Source organism: Meleagris gallopavo, chromosome 10 (assembly GCF_905368555.1).
Source record: "Meleagris gallopavo chromosome 10, MGAL_WU_HG_1.1, whole genome shotgun sequence".
Classification (NCBI taxonomy): domain Eukaryota; kingdom Metazoa; phylum Chordata; class Aves; order Galliformes; family Phasianidae; genus Meleagris; species Meleagris gallopavo.
The window spans coordinates 24,716,214-24,735,759 of NC_139413.1; the positions used below are offsets into that span (position 1 = coordinate 24,716,214).

General features: G+C 57.1%; 1 protein-coding gene across 6 annotated transcripts in view; it reads right to left on the reverse strand.

The window, feature by feature from the left end:
- The window catches only part of SSBP3 (single stranded DNA binding protein 3), a 50,036-nt gene extending 37,196 nt beyond the window's left edge, over nt 1-12,840 (reverse strand). For 2 of the 6 annotated variants that reach the window (XM_085231139.1, XM_085231137.1), the window contains exons 1-4: nt 12,559-12,840; nt 12,359-12,431; nt 12,151-12,212; nt 11,951-12,035 (exon numbers count right to left, since the gene is read on the reverse strand). In XM_085231139.1, coding sequence (XP_085087265.1) covers nt 11,951-12,035; nt 12,151-12,212; nt 12,359-12,431; nt 12,559-12,614 — 276 coding nt within the window. In that variant the 5' untranslated portion in view covers nt 12,615-12,840. The remainder of the gene's footprint in view (nt 1-11,950; nt 12,036-12,150; nt 12,213-12,358; nt 12,432-12,558) is intronic. The other 4 variants (XM_085231135.1, XM_085231133.1, XM_085231138.1 and 1 more) reach the window with 2 other exon arrangements.
- Between the last annotated feature and the right edge of the window lie 6,706 nt (nt 12,841-19,546).

The following is a 19,546-nucleotide window of genomic DNA, read 5'->3' on the forward strand; positions in this document are numbered from 1 at the left end:
CCTCTTGCACGTTAATGGTATGAAGGGCCTTGGGGAGGGGGGGAAACAACATGCTGCGCACTCAAGGCGTTTTCTTGCTCTGTGAGAGTGAAGTTGAAGCATCCCAGTGTAATGCACAGGTCCTGGGAGGGAGGATAACAATCCACGAGGGGCAGACAAAAGCAGGGAGCATCGAATATTGGGAAAATGAGAAAGGCTGGCGAACAACAGTGGAAAAAAGAAAAAAAAAAAAAAAAAAAAGGAGGAAGGCAATGCACAGGCAGCACAAGGGGGAAAAAAAAAAAAAGAGGGAGGGGAGAAAAAGGCATGGAAACGAGCAGAAAATGTGGAGCAGCATAAATCAGGAGCGCGGGGGGAGAAGTGCCTGGAGGAGAGGAGGGAAGCAGGGCCAGGGAGGCAGAAAAGCACGTGCTGCCTTTTCAATATAAGAAAGGGCAGGCAGATGCAGCTCGGCTCCCCACACCCCTACGCTGCTAGGGAAAGGCCCCCGACTGTGTCCGGGAGCTCGTGGGGTGCATTTGGGGCCAGGAGCGGTGCCGGGGGCTTATCAGCGGGTTGCACGCCAGGCTGGGTGCGGATACGGCCCCGGCAGAACCCTGCGGGCAGGCGGCTGCCGCCTCCCCCAGCATCTGCTCCGAGCCAGAGTCGGAGTCTCCTTAGGAAAGGAAAAGCCTCCGCTGGCACCGGAGCAGAAGACGCTCGATGGAAAAAATTAACTGTGTGATAGCTGGGCTTCGCGGCACATAAACCCCGCTGCACAGCAGCTTTAGGCACTTGGTTTCACGTGGTTTCCTGGCTCTGCCCCGCTGCAAGCGTGAACAGTAGGCAGGCACGATGCTCTGCACCGAGCCACGTGCTGAACATTGCTGGAGCCTCCTTTCTTCATCCCCTCCCCAAGCCTAGCACAGGGCAAGTGCAGCAATCCCTGCCGAACCCCCACAAATGCAGGTGTTGGGGTGCTGAGACCCCACGCGCTGCCTGGGCTCCTGCAATCACAGCCCTGGGGCGAGAAGGAAACTTTCCCTTCTTCCCATCAGTCACAGGAGCTGCAAAGGTCCATGCAAATCCCTTGGAAGGCTCTGTGGTGCCACCCTCCTTGTTCTCACCTGCCCAACACCACACCAAGCAGCTCGCAGGAGCTTCCTTAGCTGCGTCTATCAACACCAAACATCTGTAACCGGCAAAATTTACAACCAGAAATAAAGAGGAGTGACCTTCTCTGTGTTGAAAGACATCTAGGTTCTTGTATTACAACGATGGGGACAGGCAAAATTCATTATCTCTAATAGCTGTCCTTATAACCAGATTAAACACAAAGGCATCAATTTCATATTCCTTGACCCGCCGCCGTTCCCACCCTGAACCGAGGGGAGCTCCCCTCCGCTGCAGCAGAGCTGGGCGATGTGCAGACAAAACCCATCAGTTCAAATTAAGTTCATGTTTATGCATGCAAAGACCTCGATCCCTCCTCTCTGCATGGAAGGAAAACAATACCCCGGGTCGCCCGCACGCACCCATCCTGTGCCACTGTCCAGGCACGACCCACAAGGCTGGGGGAAACCAAGCTGGTATCTTGTTCCTCCTGGTTCTTCTCTGGGCACATGACAGTATCACCAAGAAGATGTATGCCTGTCCCCATCCCTTCTGGCCAAGTGAAGACCCGGGTTTACAGAAAAGCTGCCCCAATGCCACAGCACCCAGCTTGGTGTCAGCACAGCAAGAGCAGATGTTTGCGCACAGGATGTACAAGGCAAGAGGAAAACACCTGCTTTCCAGCGTGCAAACAGACACATCCCAGTCCTCCAGAATTAATCATCGTTAAACCCAATTGCACCCACATTCCCCAACACAAGCTCCCCGGTGGAGTGATGCAGCAGAGCTTTTGTCCTGGAGATGCAACCTGCATATACAACCCCCCTCCCAGCAAGATGAGCACAATGCCAATCACCAGCCAGGGAGCGACAGCCTGTTATTTTCATCAGAGGATGTTATCCATGGGGACCTTCAGCTGCCAGCCAGGAGAAATAAGCCACTGGAGAAAAGTTACTTTCAGCACAGCCTCCTAATGGTTTTTCTTCACCCCCCCCCTCGGCCCCCAATCGATGCACGTGCGAGGGCAGCTCCTTCCCCAAAAGATGAGCACCAGGGGGGCCAGCTGGCTTCTCTCGCTTACAGCAACAAGTCAAACTGCTCCAAGAGCTGGAAAACAGTTATGGTGGCGGGGAATGCTTCAGATGGACCAGAAGGACAGCGTACCACGTTGAAGCAACAGTGAAAGTTAAAATTAATTAGCTGGCACGATGACAAAGAACCCATTGTGCAGCACGGTGGAGCAATCCAAGTACAAAGGCTTTATATAAGTCATGTTGAAAACTCCTTGATGACTGCAGGTAAGGACAGACAAGCTGTCAGGACATGCTATGACACCCAGAAGGGCTCTGGGACAACCATGCAAATGTGTTTTTAAATGATGAAAAGAAGCCCAGGAGCCCCAGCCAGACCTACTCTCCGAGAAGAGTGGAGCAAAGGACTAAAGCACCCGGGCATCAGCAGCACAGCCAGCATGGAACAGAACAGAAATTGTTTTTTCATGGAAAACTGCCCTTGAACCAGACTGAAGATACCTGTGTGCAGTGTGGACTGTCATTTGTTTCCTTGGAGCTCCCACCTCCAGCAAATACACATCTGCTGAAAGCCACACTGAGGTGACCAAGCACTGGGAAGCACAGCTCCCTGTGCAGGTTGGCCCCCTTGCAGCTTGTTATACCCAGAGGTGGAAGAGAGTCCCCAGCAGCAAAGCACCATGATGACCCCAAAACAGACAGCATGCAGTGTCAGGCTTCATTCCTCAGAAAGGATATCACATATTTCCAGAACTGCCTCTTTCCTCTCCCAAGCACACAGGAACCACTGACCACAGGGGTAAAATGCAACAAGGGCTGCTACAGAAAACCTGAGCAGCATCAGTGCCAAGCAGCCCAGCAGCACTAGGAGGACAAACCTCTGCACTTACTCTGGAGTAGGGCTAAAACATCCACAAACAGCACTGGACAAAGGGAAAAGCTCATGAAAAGATATGGGTGTGATTCACACCTTGCCAGGGGGCCTGACAGTACCCAGGGCGAGCACAGCACTGTGCTGCTGCCTGACCAGCCAGCCCCAACACAAGCAGGAGCCCACAAGGTAGCACCCTGCCCCTTCCCCTGCACGCACTGCCTTTTTCTAACATAAAAGAACATCACAAACCTCTCCAACAGCAAAACCCAACTACAGGCAGGCAGTTGATTCCTAGGGCTGCCCACAGGGTCAGAGGCACAATGCAGAAGACCAAACTAGCTCAAGCATGAGGAACTCTCACTCTTCTGGGGTGCAGGATCAAACCACTCCAGGCACGAGGAATTTGTGTTCTTCTGGGAAATGAGCACCAGCATCACGCCCATGGCATAGCCAGAGGACATGCATCTCGCTGTGGGGCACACCTGTATGCCAGAGCCACTGCAGCGCATCCTTCGCTTTGGAAGCTCGTTTGTATCCAAAAAAATACTGATCAGAGGTGTGAGCTCAGCCTGGTGAGGTTATTCAAGATCTGGGGAAAAAATGGGACAGAAAAAGCCCAACCACCCAGAAGCTATGCAAGGCAGCCAGGCCGGGCAGCAAGAGCTCATTTTCATTACAGAAAGCTGCTGCACCCTGGGAGGAGAGACGCTTGAGATCAAATGTTTAAGGGTTTATGCAGAAACATTAGAAAAAAAAATTAGAAAGAAAATGTTAGCTTAAGACACAGCTAGAGGCCTTCCTTTGGACTTTATCTTGACACCACAGGCTGCGGTGGCACTGCCTCACACAGCACTGTGGGGCAGTAGTTCTGGCAGGCTCAGACCCAGATGGATAGATGGGCATGGGGAGAACACGCACAGTGTGCTTGGGGGCTCCTGGCCCTGCCCCAAATTGTCACAGGGGCTGCACAGAGGCTGATGAACCTATAGGTTTAATTGCATCTGCGGGGGACGAGAAGGGTCCCAACCAAGGCCCCACATACAGAGCTGCGCCGTTGTTACCCTGCCGACGGCACAGAAACCAAGTCAAAACACCCAGATTGGTGTTGTGACTGCACTTGTCAGAGGCAGAAAGAGCAGAAAGGCAGAGGGGGAAGGAAAATAAAAGCACTAGCAGAAGCTGTGGGCTCACTCCAGCACACCTTTAGCATGGGAAGAGACACGCTTTGCCCAAGCCAGGGGGCCCCACAGGTCTGTGTGGGGGTAGAAAAGAGCTGTTACAGCCATCTGCTCTGCCACAGCCATTTTCACGAAGCAGGGGCACGGGGCAGCCTGCAGCTCGGGCCTATGCTGGACCCATAGGCCTTGCTGCTGGGCTGCCCCATGCAGCCAGGCCCTGACAGCAGGCCCCATGTACGCACAGATGTGCATTAAATACCTTGATTTATATATATTTTGCTTAATTTTGACATCAGGAAGACTGGGCAGTCCTCCTCCATAATAATAAAAGCATAAGCACATAGAGCTGAAGGGCAGCTCCCACAAGAGGCCCAAGGCAACTCCTCAGTGCCCACGGCCATCCCCCAGTCCTGATGGGGCAGGCTCAGCCCCACCATGCGCAGGAAGCAGCCAAGAGCCTGCCTATGTTTTGGAAATTCCCTCCCCCACCTCTCCTCCCCCCTCCCCGCCCAACAGCACAGCTGTAGCTTTGAACTCATCTCCTGGCATCAACCCCTTCAGCAAACAGCCCCGGTGCTTGCGGCCACAAGCAGGAGGAGTTTTGAAAGGAGGAGGAAAAAAAACACCACCCCATCGAGCCCACAGTGAGGTATTTGTTTACTTGTTCAAGAGCCGTTTTCTCCCCCCTCAGCCAGCCCAGGGCTGCTCTGTAGAGGAAGGAGCCATTTCCGCCTGGCAGAGCCCCCCCACCCCAATGGAGCTCCATGTCCCCCAGCTGGGCTGAAGAAGCCACCCTGAGATGGTGCCTAGAACCAGAACCAGCCCTGCCCCACAACAGGAGCCCCCCAGCACTGCCCCAAGAGACCACTCAGGAGTGAATGCACCAACCCTTCCCGTGGCCTGGAAACACAAAACCCAATTACTGCCATCTCCTCGGGGCGCACAGGCGGGATATTTTTATATTTATATACATTTTTTCAGCAGCCAGACTCCCTACAGGCACCACGTCTTCCACCGACAGCAGTCTCCTCCCCAGCAAGAAGACAGCACACTACATGCACCAAGCCATGCCACGGGCACGGCCTTCACCATCTCGGCAGCAGGGGAAGGGTCCACAGCAGGGCCAGGCACAGCCCAGCACCACCATGCTGGGGATTTGGCCCCGTCAAGGTGACCACACGATGCAGCTGGAGGAGCAGCAGCTTCATGATCTCTACCAGTGGCTGCAGCACTGGAGCTGCAGCTGGATGGGGGTACACCAAAGCAGCCATCACCGGTGCCTGCATAAGCAAGGATTTTGCGCAACCAGTTGCCATTTAATTTGGCAGGGCAGCCAGGAGAACAGTGAGTGGTATTAAGGAGGAGAAAGATCTCCAGCTCCCAGAACCGGCGTGGCAGCTGTTTCCAATAGAGCCAGGGGCTGCTTTAAAAGAGAAAATATGGAACAAAAGGTAGGAGAAAATCCAAGTTTCCAAGGTGAGGAAGGAAATGATCAGGGGAACAGGAAAGCCTCACTCGTACCCAATACACGCTGTACCGACCTCATGCACCTCCCTGTGGCAGCGATGGGGGGGCTCTGCCCCCTCCCCACACGCTTTGAAGAGCCGAGGTGCCTTGCACACCCTCGCCCTCGCTCCCTTTGTTTCTGTGTGAGGACCCCAGGAAGGAAGCGAGGGGAAGGTTTACAAGCCTCGTGTTTACCCAGAGCCACAAATCTGCCGGGGGCCGTGGCCCCCCCGCTGCAGAGAGGGCGGTGCAGAGCTGGGGGCTGTGGTGTGCGGGTCCCCTCGCACGTGGCTGCAGCTCCGGGGCAGACAATGGGATCGCACGCGGCCGCTCCACCAGCTCTACATGGCCTTCCTCCTCCTCATGTCTCCACTGGAGCCAGCCCCTCTCGCAGCACCATAGAGGTTAAAAACAAAACAATGAAGAAAAAGCACACACACAAAAACCACTCAGCTGCATCTCACTGCTACCCATCTCTCCGCTCGAGGTTGGCTCTGGCTGTGATGCCGAGCAGCACGAGCGCTGCCCCACAAATACATGAGACACCCACGTTTGTGCCCCCCCCAGGATGCACAAGGAGCATCCAAACCCACCCAGCTTCCCATTGTCAGGCAGAACTAAACAACCACATCGTGTCTTGGGCGGCTTCCTCTCCTCCCAGCCACCCCCACTTTTCAGTGGAAATCCCTGGTGGATTCGAGCCGGAGAAACTTTGCATCTTCACACCATTTGTTGACATAAAATACATTCCAGTGCCTTACTTTTACAGAGGCACTCTGAGCAGAGGGGGGGAAACGTCTGTTTCCATTTGAAACTGTCAAAATTAGCATGCAGTAATTAAAAATCACACCCTTTCTCTTAATAACCTAACCAGCATGATACAATCAGGTTGTGCCAACTCTTTAATCTAATTGACTAATTACAGATTTTAATTTAGTCAGTTACTGAACAACTGTTGACAATTTGTTTTCATTAGGGACAGAACAGGATAAATATTTAGGCTCCCCAGTCAAAGACTAAGACATAAGCTCAGTGCTCTGACCTCAAGTTTAGCACACTTGGCTTTTCCATCAATAGCAACTACAGGAAGGTACTGCTCCGAGACGGCATGTTTCCGTCACCCTGTGCAGCAAGAAGTGCAAAAGTGGAGGTTGTTCTGCACCAACAGCAGATATTGCTTAGAAAAATTCAGCTTTGCAGAGAGCCCCAGGAAAAGCACCATTCTGAGGGGCACTAGCGCTTGCACGCAGCACGGGTGAACCAGTACCTGTCCCCAAAGAAAGATGGGAGGCTGAGCCCAGCACACTGCAGGGAAAGGGAATTTCTCTGTTCCCCCACCACACACTTTTTTTTTTTTTTTTAAACAATTTGGAGTTCTGCAGCTGTTCCTGGCAGCCTGCCACTCCGGGAGGAAACTCCTCTCTCTGGTTACCTATGGGGATCCCTGCCCCTGCAGAGTGGGTCTGGATGCAGCCCAGCTGTGCAGAAAGGGACTGGAGCCATGCAGTCACTGCTCATGGTTCCAGTGACGCCGGTGGGGCTGGCAGGGACTGCACAGCACTGTCCCCAGCCCACATCCCACACCCTGCTGAGCCTGACCCAACAGCACCAGCCCTCCCACACAACACATTTTAGCAAACCGGCTCCAAAGAGCACGTTGCAGAGATACCTGGAGATCACCACCTCCACCACGTGCCAAGATACCTGCAGACTAACACCATGCACACAGAGCTGGAGATCGCTTCCACGACAGACGAGGCAGCTCGACACCAACACCACCATCACGACATCCCACACCCAAACCCATGCAGCCACCAAGCCACTGATGCTCAGAACACCAACCTTCAGTGGTCATTTGGTGAAACAACAGAACAACCTGGTTTGGGAGAGTCGACAGCCATGCTTGAACCCGGCACAGATCTCAATGCAGCGTCTCACCCACCAGGTGCCCATCTGCACCAACCACACACACTCGTGAGAGCAGCCAGCACGGGACACAAAAAGGAACTGCCCCACAGCCCAAGGATGCCTGAGCACACCTTCCTGCATGCCACCCCCAAAGCACAGCTGGAAGGCATCTTCTAGTGGAAGCTGGGTTTGGGATTCAAAGCCCTGGATGACACCATGCTGCTAGCAGACCAACATCCTTCCAGTTGTCGTCCCACCATAGCTTACACCACACCAGCTGCTACATTCCTCTGGCTTCAGCAACTTCGCTGAGATCTGAATCCACTAGGAAAGGTTTCACATACTGGGGTAAAAGGAGACCTGGGTGTCCTCAGCCAGACACAGACACCATGCTCCCCATCTTCTCTGCAACCACCACCACCTTCCCCAGCTGCAGCACAGCATCCTTCCAGACAGAAGGAGTTAGAGAGAAAGAACTGCATCGGTTTCCTGAGGTTAAAAAAATAAAATAAATCAATGATCTGCTCTAACGACCATGTTGCATGCTTAAAAGCAAGCTGAAGCTGCTGCAACGTAAATCTTCCAAAGCAAAGACATAATTTTGAATATGAGTATGGATTCTTTTTCCGGGGGGAGCTGGGTGTAGCAGAGGAGAGGAAGGATGAAGTAAAGTCTCCGGCAGCTGAGCACCACTCTGATCCTCCGCTCCTGCAAGCTGCACTCAAGCTGGCCGCACAGGCAGAGCAATGCCACAAAAAGTATGTAGCAACAGTCAACTAGATTTAAGTTCATTTTCTGTAGCTGCAGGCCAAAATCGACTGAAGTGGTTCTGGTGATCAAGTTTTCTGCAATTCCCCTTTCTATGTATTAGCTCTTTGACAGAAATTCACTGCGGTATTTAAACTGGCAGTCATCACCGCTAACTCAAATTGTATTGGCTTTCACAATGTTGAAACGCTGAACTGCAACCATCAATCGGCCAATTCCGAGATAACGCGGTGGCTGAAATCCCCTGTCATGCTGCACGCTCCCTTTGTAGCTGCTGGCCGTGGGAGGCACAGAGGGAGCGGGCACTGCGTGTGCTGCAATACACAGAATCAGCCAAACGGGAAGCGGGGAGGCAGAGCGGGGCTGCCCCCTGCCCACAGCATCTCAGAGGGCCGGAGGATTGAGCCAGCAGCCTGCCCAGTTGGATGGCAATAGGAATAAAGCAAAAATAAAAACCCACCCAAATCGATTGCTATGGGTCAGGCAATGCCTGTAGAACAGGTCAAGTCTTGGACGGCGGCCGGGGATCAGCACCGTGCTGCTGTAGGTAACCAGAGCGCTGCAGTTAACTTCTGGATAACTCTGATACAGGTGGTGGAAGAGGCTGACTAATGAAACTGCGAGCGGCACGAGGCGTTATCTGCGTTAACAGTCAGATCTGCACACGTGCTGAGACAAAAAGGGAGAAACACGGTGCTCCTCCCCAACACACAGACCCACAGCCCACTCCTCCCAGCAGCTTGCTGCCCTGCCCTAGGAGGGGAACAACAGGGAAAGCTGGGAAAAAAGTGCTGCTTCACCACGGCGAGAGCCCGTGCCGCTCACAGAGCATCCCCTACAAGAGAGGAGCCAATGAATAAATAAATAAATAAATAAAAATTGGAGGGGGAAATTGATAAATTATCCTGCTGTTCCTAACAGTTCCCGTACAGTTACGCTGGGAAATGAAATGGAAATTACACAGCATGCAAATCCCAGAGTTAACACACTGCTAATGAAGCACACCACCCTGCTCCCAAGTGCGCGGTTCTGCAGCCAGTGTCTCCCAGTGCTGGCACTCCCCAGACCCCGCAGCATCTCCCTGCTTTGTGCCTCGGGTTGCAATGGCAAACCTACTGCCTTCTGGTAAACAAACACGGCGTTTGGCGCAGACCCGGGCGACCGCTGCACAGCCAGTTCTGCGATTGGCCAGGTTTCAACACGATGCTCTACGAATCTGGGGCAAAGCCTATATTGGGATATTTTTAACCACAACCAACAGATGAAATTACTCACTGGTCCACCCAGCCTGGGGCTCGCAGGAGGCCCAGCATCACTCTGAGCTGTTGCACGCTGCTGATACACCGTGGGGTTTGGAGTTTGGGCAGTTGGTGATGCGCTCCCCACCCAGAGCATCCTCCAGCACGGGACACGCCAGGGCTCAGCCCAATGCTGCAGGACCATGGCCACGTGCCGGCCCCAAGAAACAAGGCACCATTCACAAGCACCGGTTATCACCTGGTTCCTGGCTTTGGTCAATATTTAAGTTTGAGCCGGGCTGGTCCCTGCCCTGCAAAGTACACTTGGTGCTCCACGCAGGGAGAGCACGAGCATCCCAAGCCAAACGCACGCACCTTAAGGCCAAACAGACCCAGGGACACCAAACTGGTGCGGCAAAGCCAAGGGAGCACTGAAAATCTTCTTACATGTCTCTGCAGTCAGACCCAAAAGGTGAAGCACTCGGGGCTGTTACAAAACTGCATTACACTGAGAATTAAAACAATCAGGATTGTGTCTATTTACTGTAAGCTTAAAGCAACATGCATTAAAGAAGTTTATGCGAATCATTTAATGCACTCATGCCTATTGTTAGAATTATTACCAAGCTAAAAAAGATTAATTTCTCTAAACACACTAAATCCTCAGACATTATTAGGAGGTTGCTGCGAACGTAGCACTACTATGCCTTGGCTGCTAATGTCATCTTTAGCAAAGGCTTTACTACCTGAAGATCCACCTCTGCCTTTCTCCATCCTAACCAGACTCCAAAAAAGATGGGATTTGGCCCAAAAGATGAGAGGAGGGGCAGCAGGCGCTGCCAAGTCGCAGAGCCCAGCGCTGATGGATGTGCTGACAAACTCCAGGTTGTCAGCCCTCTCTCACCCTCGGTTCAGGAGTTCAACATTTTAATCCAACCCAGTAAATAAAAAGCAGCTACGCAGGAAGCAGCACAGCACAACCGGGAGCAGAACGGTGGCCACAAGACAGACAAATGGACAACCAGCACAGACCTGGATTGGCTTCCCTAGGGAACAACTGAGCTGCCCACCCCCACGTGTGTTCAGCTCTATGCTACATCCATTGAGGGAAGGACATGGGATTGGCAGCAATGCAGATTTGGGCTCTGCTCCCCAAGCAGGAACAGCAGAGAAGGTCCCTATGCTGCTCCCAGCCCAACCTCACACATCTCCCAGCAGCTCAACCCAGGCATGTCGAGGCAGTGAGAGCCTGGGGAAGGGAGGAAAAATGGTTTCCATACCATAGGCTCCCGGGAGCAGACAAAAACAGCTCCTGCTACACAATTTAAACTCGCTTGACTCTGCTCCAAGCCCACAGCCAGGTGACTAATCCTTTGATTCAAATTCCTCCCGCTGCAGATCAGTGCTGCAGATCTGGGTGACTTCAGCAGGACAGAGCAGGCAGCCCACCTGCAGCCAGCACCAACAAGCCCTGTGCCATGAGGAGCCACGTTTTTCATGAGGACAAAAAGCCCAGAGGGCCCAAACACCATCAGGCATGGTGGGATGAGGTCCACACTATCGCCTCCAGCTCACGAGTTCCTCCACGCTGCTGAATTCAAGGAGCTGGTGCTTTTGGGAAACACACCTGAAGAAAAGCATCTGCTGGGTTCCACCAACACCTCTGCTGAGGACAATTACACGAGGTCCTGCACACACAGGACAGTCCGTGACGGCTGCCACCAACCAACCAAAGACCTGCATACACAGGATGGTGGTGGAGTCCAGCAGGTTGTATGCAGCACCTCTAGGTTCGCTCCAAGCAAGCGAGCAGGTCCAGCAACTCACAGCTGGAGCGAAACAGTTGGAGGAGCCACATTTTTCATGAGAACAAAAAGCCCAGAGGGCCCAAACACCATCAGGCACGGTGGGATGAGGTCCACACCATCACCTCCAGCTCATGAGTTCCTCCACGCCGCTGAATTCAAGGAGCGTTCCCAGCCAACCAAAGCAGCCCCACAAACCCGCGAGGCTTTCAGACGGCGTTCTGGGGAACCTTCCCTCCATCCCCAGCCGCCTCCATAGCATTTACCAACAAGACAACCTCAGCACCAGGCCCGCAGCCACCGACCTCCACCACCACGCTCACGGCCAACGCTTTGTTGCCCGGCGCCAGGTCCCACCGGCGGCCCCAACGCCTCCAAGTGCTGAAGATAAAGCGTCTGGGCTCATTTGCATAATTGCAACGTTACGAAACGCCGTTCGGCCAAAATCGCAGCGCCGCTGTTTGGAAGCACGCTGCTGCCGGCGCGCCGAGGAGCCGGAGCGCCCCAACTCCGTCATTACCGCGAGGAGCAGAAACTTGTTGTTACTCACATAGTCATGGAAGGCTTTCGCTTCGCTCGAATGCTCGCAAGTGTCTCGCCGCTCAGGGGCCGCGCAGTACAGGTCCCAGAACACGCTGCGTGGCACAAAAACAGGGGAGGGAGCCCCGGTTACCGGGTGCCCCCGCAGCGCCCGGCACAGCCCCGGGGCTGCTGACTCACCGCGACCCCCCCCCCGCGCCCCTCACTCACCACCACCAGGAGTGCAGGAAGCCGGGGGGCTCTCCCAGCGTGATGTTCTTCTCCCACCGGATCTGCGGGCGAAAGGAAGGGGCCGCCAGTGGGCTGCGGGGCTCCGACGAGCGGGGGGGACCCCGCCGGCCGCCGCCGCTCGCCCGCCCCGCACAAGATGGAGGCCGGGAGGCGGCGGCGGAGCACAAAGGGCGGCGGGGGGGCTCACCTCGGACAGGAAGGTCTGCGCCGACTTCTGGGCGCCGACGTGCAGCAGGTACTCGTAGACGTACAGGGCCAGCCTGCAAGAGCCCGGCGGCGGTCGGCGGGGGGGCGGCGGGGAGGCCCCCGCCCCGCACAAAGCCCGCAGCCGGGCTCCTCCCGCACCGCACCCCCCCGCTCCCTCCCTCTCTCCTCCTCCCCGCTTACTTCTCCCGCGCCTGCCCGTCCGAGGGCACGGCCGAGCCTTTCCCCTTGGCGAACATGTTCCGCGCCGAGCTGGGTGGGGGCCCGCCCGCCCGAGCCGCTCTGCCCGCTCCGCTTCGCCGCGCACCGGGGGCTGTCAGAGCGCCGGCCCCCACCGCGCCCCCATGGCCCCGCTGCCGCCGCCGCTGCTTGCCGCGCCCGCCCGCCTGCCGCCGCTCGCCGCGCCGCGCACCCGAACGTGGCCGCGCCGGGCACCGCCCCCTGCTGATTGATGGGCGGCTCCACCAATCGCTGAGGGGAGGAGGCGGGGTCTCGAGCGGACACGCCCCCTTCGCGAGCGGCGGGCGGGCGGCCTCCCGTGGTGGAGAGGGAGGAGGGGAGAGCGCGGCACCGCGCGGTCCTAGCGCCGCGCTGCGGGCGGGCAGGCGCGGCCGGGCGGAGAGGTGCGCTGCGCCTTTAAGGTGCCGAGCCGTCGCGCGCTGAGCGCTCCGATTGGGCAGCGCCGCGGGGAGAGCGGAAGGGGGGCCTTGAAACCGCCCGCCGGGCTGCGCGGGGGGGCGCGGCGGGCGGGCGCTGCCTCAGGACGCGGTGCTCGGGCGGGACCCCCCCGCCTCGGGGAGCGTGGATCCCGGCCCGGGGCTCCTCGGGGGGAGCCGCCGGCATCGCAGCTGGGGGTGCGCCCCAGTACCGTGTGACCGCTCGGGGGTCACCGCGGCATTAAGTCGGGGGGCCGTGAGGGGCCGCTTGGAGTCGCCCCCCGAAAACTTTCTGACCTAGCAGCGTGCAGTGACACGATAAAGCCTTCCCCCCAAAAAAAGGGAGCGGGCCCCTAAGCGGGGTGCTGCGGGGACACGTGGCCTGAGCTGCGCTCCCCGCCTTGTCCCACCTGGGGCTGTGCGGAGCTCCCCGGCCCGGCGCTGAGCGCTCCGCTGTGTGGTGATTGCCCTGCGCAGCCCCGCACCGAGCCCCGCTCCCGCACCGCCTCCGGCTGCAGTTTCCACGGGAACAGATATTGGAGCGGCGCAAAAAAACAGGGCTTCAAAGAGCTCTTCCCACCCCGGCTTCACCTCTGCCTCCGCTGCGCTTTGCCAAAGGGACCCGCAGAAAAACAGCGGGGACGGAGGGCTGATGAGTAATCAAACGCTAACGGTTTAAACGCGGGCGCCGAGCCTCGTCCTGCAACTGCGTGGCCGGAGCGGGGCCGTATGTGGGAGCTGTGGGCTGTAGGAGAAACGGCAGCGCCAGGCAGAGCTGCTGTCGTGGGAACACTCGTGGCCATCCGGAGCTGTGTGAGCAGGGCCCGACTCGCTTAGAAAGAGCTGACAATGCAGCGGGTCGGAAAGTGTCGGGCTGGGAGTCGTCAGGTCCTGCATGGAAGGAGCGAGCGGAGCCTGGCTTTGTGCTGCGCTCTCCTGCGGCAAGGCCGGGCTGAGCGTCGGGTCACGGCGAGGCACAGACCTTGTGTCTCCAGAGCCTTCGCATCGCCCTGCTCCTCTGCTGTTCTTATGGGCTGGGCGGTGACCGGGAGCCTCCCCTGGGATTGAGGCCGTGGAGGGCAAACCGCCTACACGAGGGTAAAGAGGAGCTAAATATCCCCGTTAAAAATAATACCCTCGTATTCAGCACATTTTGCACGGAGGAGGAAAATGCTGGTGTCCCCAGGGTGATCTGCGCTGTGCTCTTGGCCAGGAACAAATGAAATAAAGGGCCTTTCTGTGCCCACACCATCGTCCCTTTCCCGCCCCACGCAGATAAAGTGGAATGGCCACAGCTGCTTCTCTGCTGCTCACATTTTGCAGCACATCAAGCTCTACATTCGCTCCTCATCAGGAGTTTATTTCCCTTTAACTCATTGATTGTCTGAGATACTGAGCAGACAAAAAACAGTTCCCTTCTTTCTCCTGCCCCTCAGGTCGTCGGGGATGAGAAATTCAATAGGAGCTGAGATCTGCCCCTCCTTTGATGCCTCCCAAAGATCTGTCTGCAGGTGTCCAGCCTGGAGAGGAGGTCAGGGAAAATGTCCCCAGCATGGGGACAGCAGAGGATGGATGGGGACAGGCGTCTTCCTGGTGCTGCCCCTGCCTCAGCTTCTCCCCCATCTCCCGGACCAGCTCTGTTTCTCAGCTGTTGCTAGGGGAGATGGAGAAGAGCACTTGATTGAAAGCTTCCTGCAAGTGGCACCAAGTCTAAATATTGCCATTCCTATGCAAGCGAACCTAGGAGCGTGACTGCAGGACAGTGAGGGTGGAATTCCCATCCCGTGTGAACTCCACCGCTCCCTGCAGCCCCAGCCTTGTGTCTTCCACCACCCGATGGTGAGACAATTTGAGCAAATTATAAGACAGTGCTTTGGACCAACTTAGCTCAAGATCAGAAGGGAGGCTAATTTCATATCTTCGCCACCGCAGAAGGCAATTAAATGGCTCGGTGAAGTTTGAACACAGGTTAGGACAAGAAATTTTATAATCAGAAATCCCAACACCTGCGGCCAGCATCGCAGTCTGCTCGAGTCATGGGAGGACGTTCCGAGTCTCCTGACTGCTCCCAGGGCTTGGAGAGGTAATGTCCTCAGCTCAGGTTTCTCTCTGCTGGGTTTTTCTTGGATTTCTGGCAATGAAGGCACCAGAATTCATTAAAAACTCAAACCAATAATACCACCTGCCAGAACCTCTCCTGTGTGACAGCTCACAGAGCCGGGTGCCTCCCTCTCTGCATCCCACAGTACCTGCCAGGCAGGCACCGAAACGGCCCCGCTCTGCTCAGCTCCAAGGCAGGAGAAAATGCTGCTGGGCAACCAAGGGGCCAAAGGCAGCAGCCCCTGGCACGGCGAGGGTGAGGTGTGAGTGCTGCCGCAGGCTGAGCCCAGGCTGGGTGGGATCCCCGTGGGCAGGCTGCTGTGGGCAGGGATGCGCAGCAGGACGGGCAGGTTTGGGAGGGAGTAGCTGTGGGAAGAGTGGCCTCACCATGATGCATATTAACGCTCCGCGGGCTTTAATTGCAGTGGGACCTATGGCACGGAGCCATTAGCGTGCAATGTGGAGGAACACGTATTTTTGGGAACCCTGCCTAGTTTGTGGCCTTGTGCTGGGGGGAGGCGGTGGGATGCAGGGAGAGGTGCCTCGTCCCCCCAGGAGTGCTGCTGGAGGTGCAGCTCCTTCCTCAAGGCCCTGAATCATCCCCACTGCCATCTGCTGCACCCTCGCTCTTCCCTGCAGATGTCCTTCTTCCTTCCCCAGAAGGAGATGAGAACTGAGGATGAGGTGCCAAATGCAACTTCAAACAGCATCTAATAAAACACGGGATTAATTTCTTCTGACTGCTGTTCAATGGCTCTGATTAAGCAGAGCAGAATTTAATTAGCTTGTTTGGACTGCCTCTAAACCCATGCCAAAGGTGGGGGAGCCTCAGTGTCCGGGTCCCCCAGTGTCCATGAGCTGCTGGGGTTAGCCTGTGCTGCCCCACTGATCAGAGCTTGCTGCATACCCAGCCTGGCTGGCAGCAATTTTGGGATCCCCAGAACCTCCTTCATCTCTGCAAGCACCTCTGCAGCTGGGATGGGGGCTGTTTGCTGGATGTGCTGCTGGTGGCAATAGAGATGGGAACATGGAGCCTCTCGGCATAAACCAAGCTCATCCTGCTGCTGAGTCCTTGAGTTCAAGTAACCCTGTTCTCTCCCTGATTTACTACTACTTGCTGGCTCCTCTTCTCTCCCTCCTCCTGTCTCCTTTAACCCATTTCATTATCTATGCTAGCTTAGGCTTGCCTACGTGGGAACATCACGGTGAGGTTATTGCAAAATAGATGGGCTGTGAATGCAAAATGCAGCAGCCCTCCCCAGCAGCACTGATTCCCTCCCTGCCATACCTGGGCTTGGCACGCTGAAGGACCCAGGCTCCCCAGCTCCCCCACTGCTCCTGGGGTCTGAGGCTGCAGCTTCCCCTCCATGCAGACAAGACAAGCACACACAGGAGGCGTGCATTTCCCTTCCAGCGAAGTGTTGCAATTAAGCATCCCCTCCCTACGCAACCCAGCGCCCAGGCAGGCAACTCCAGCCCAGAGCCACGGCCCCAAACTGCTCATTTTTAGCTGTTTACGGTGTATTTAGTTTTCCATATAAAAATGCAAAGAGTGCAGGGAAGATCTGCTGGCTGAGGTGAGGAAGGGACCCAGCGGCTCCTTTTCTCCCTGCAGACGAGGTTTTACAGGCTCTGTAGAGTCACCCCAGCACTGCTCCTCACCCTGGGGCCGTATGACTCCCTGCTCCCTTATCAGCCACCTGTGGGTATCCCCGCCCGATACGGGGCTCTGGGTGGGCTTGGGGCATATGGCAAAGCACAGAGGGAATGGGGTGGGTGCCCCCGAGAAGCCCATCCTTCTGATTTCTGAGCAAAACAAGAACCAAAGCAAGGGAGTCCGTAAAGGGAATAAGAAAAGACAACTACTTTTATATGTGCACTTAAGTATTTAGGTCAGTATTTTTAGAATAAATAGCCGTGGGTTGGTTCCTATCTTTTCACTTTCATTTTTCACACTTCAGCTTCATTTTCCTGACGCTGGGTAGCTGCAGAAGCGGTTGGATTTCTGCAAGCCCTCGCACCTCCCGGTACGCCGACCTCACCGCCTCTGGCTTCCCTCAGCCCCTCTATCCCATTCTTTTTCTAGGAGCCATCACAGCATGGTCCAAATCTCCCAGTTTTCATGGCTGATGGCGATAAAGGGAAGGCTCACCCCGCAGCCGGGCCATCCCACAGCAATGCTGCCTGGTTCCATCCCGCTATTAAAAGCAAAACCATCCAGAAGGGTCCTTCAGAGCAAAGCCGTCTTCCGAGGGAAACATTGGCAGCCTCGTTTGGCAGCAACAGCGCCTGGATTTGCTGAAGGCCTCCAAAATTAGATGAGGCTTGGAAACTTGTGATGGATGTCACTGCGGCAGCGTGGAGGGGGGGCTCCAGCATGGTGCTTCCCCCAGCCCGGGTGCTGCTCGGTGCCTGCTTGTCCCCAGGGCTCACTGCAGCACAGCAGAGGCACATGCGGTGAGAAGCAGCAATCCCAGGGTGCTAAATGTGCTCCGCGGGGGCTGCTGCGATGTGCCAAAGCGAGGGAGCTCCTCGTAAACACGCTGAGGATAGGAAACAAGCCCTCAGCGTGTCAGCAGGGAGCTGGGCTGGGGCTGCTCTGTCCCCGTGAGCTGGAGACACAGGGGGCTCTGGGGGCACGGCGGACAAGGGGAGCACTGGGGGCACACGCTGGGGCTGGGCTGTCAGCACAGCGTATCCCAAAACAAAGCTCCCCTCCTCCCCGGCTCGATGGTAGCGTCACCTCCAAGAGTTATTCACAGATAAACTCCATAAATTCGGGGCACAGCCATTTTATCACTGCTGGCAGCTCGGCGAGCTGCTTGCTCCAAGGTGAAGGCGAGGGAGGCGGGAGGAGATGGCAACGAGCTCCCAGCACATCGAGGGGCACCGTGCAGGGCCGCATCCAGCCAGACCCTCGCCGCCCAGCAGGGCTTTGTCGGCCAACGCGAAAGGCAGGGCAGAAAACCACCTCCTCCGCGTGGGATGATTTATTTTGCCACGCAGCTCCAGCCTGTTTTGCTGCATCATTCCCGGTGTTTTATTGCCTCCGGCCGGGGCTGCCGCCATCCGCCGTGCAGCACCCAGCCCTCAGCCCGGCGCTGCGTTGGCTCTGAACGCTGCCGGGCCCGCCCTGACCCCTGGGCCTGGACAACAGCGGTGTGCGAGCGGCAGGGCCTCGACCTGCACGGAGCGGGAGGGACGGCAGAGGCCAACCTGGGGCTTCGGATGGGGAACGATGCGCGAATCTCTGGGGCCGGGAGGGACGCCCCACCTCCCTGCCTCACAGCACCGCCTCAGCTCGGAGGGATCCACATTTCTACTGCCAGCAGGGAACGGCTGAGAGCTTTCCCCGTGAGCGTGCGCCTGCAGGAGCCCGGCGGCACGGAACCAGCGTGCGGGCACCGCGAACTGCTCCGCATCGCCAACTGAGAAGCGTTATTTCTAAGAGGGAACGGGGGATGCCCCCGCAGGCAGAGCCCGGCAGCGAGGCACGGCTCCGGGAGCGCCGCGCTGCCCGTCGCTCCGTGCACAGCGGTGCACAGCGGCGCACGTCGGCGCACATCGCTCCCTGCCCGCTCCCGGCCGCCCGCGCTCCCTCGGGGCCGCCCGCCCGCAGCGCGGCGCCGCACGGGGCGGAGCGGGACGCGGAAGGGGCCTCTTGAAACCGCCGCGTTCTGATTGGGCCGAGCGCCGCCCCGGCCCCGCCTCCCCGAGGCCCGCGGGGGCCGGAGCCGCCCGGCCCCCACCCCCGCCCCGGCCCCTCAGGCGGGCCGCAGCCGCCGGAAGGCCGCGCCTGGGCGGGCGCCACGCTGCGCCGCGCCGCGGGGAAGGGGGGGGAGGCCGCGCCGCCGCTCGGAACAATGGCGCCCTCTGGCGGCGAGAAGTGGAACAGCGCGCTGTGGCCCCTCGGCCCGCGGGGCGCGCGGGACCGGCTGCGGGGCGAGGAGAGGCGGGGGTCGCGCGCAGGGAGGCTCGGCGTGCGGGGTGCCACCGGCTCGTCCCATCGTCACCTCACCCCGCTGCGGCTGCCGCGGCTCGCCCAGGCCACTGGGTCCCCCATCTTTGCCACCGCACAGTAATCAACGGAGTAATTAAGCAGCCTGGCCGCAGCTTGGTGCCCTGCCTCCGCCTCTACGTGCGGCCCTCGTTATTTACTCTTAACGATTTTACAGTATTTTAACACCAATCCCTGCGAAATTTCCCTCGTCCCAAAGAGAATAGCTGCGTGTAACCGCTTGCTAATTACAAGGAGGGATGTCAATTAATTCGTTTAGCTAATTATCCACTCGCTAAGCGCCGCGCACCGAGGGTCTGCGAGGGACGGGCGTGCGGTGCCGGCTGGACGCACCCTGCAGGGCCACGGCTGCGAGCTGTAATTACAGCATTGCGCTAATTGCGCTGGGAGAGCGGCT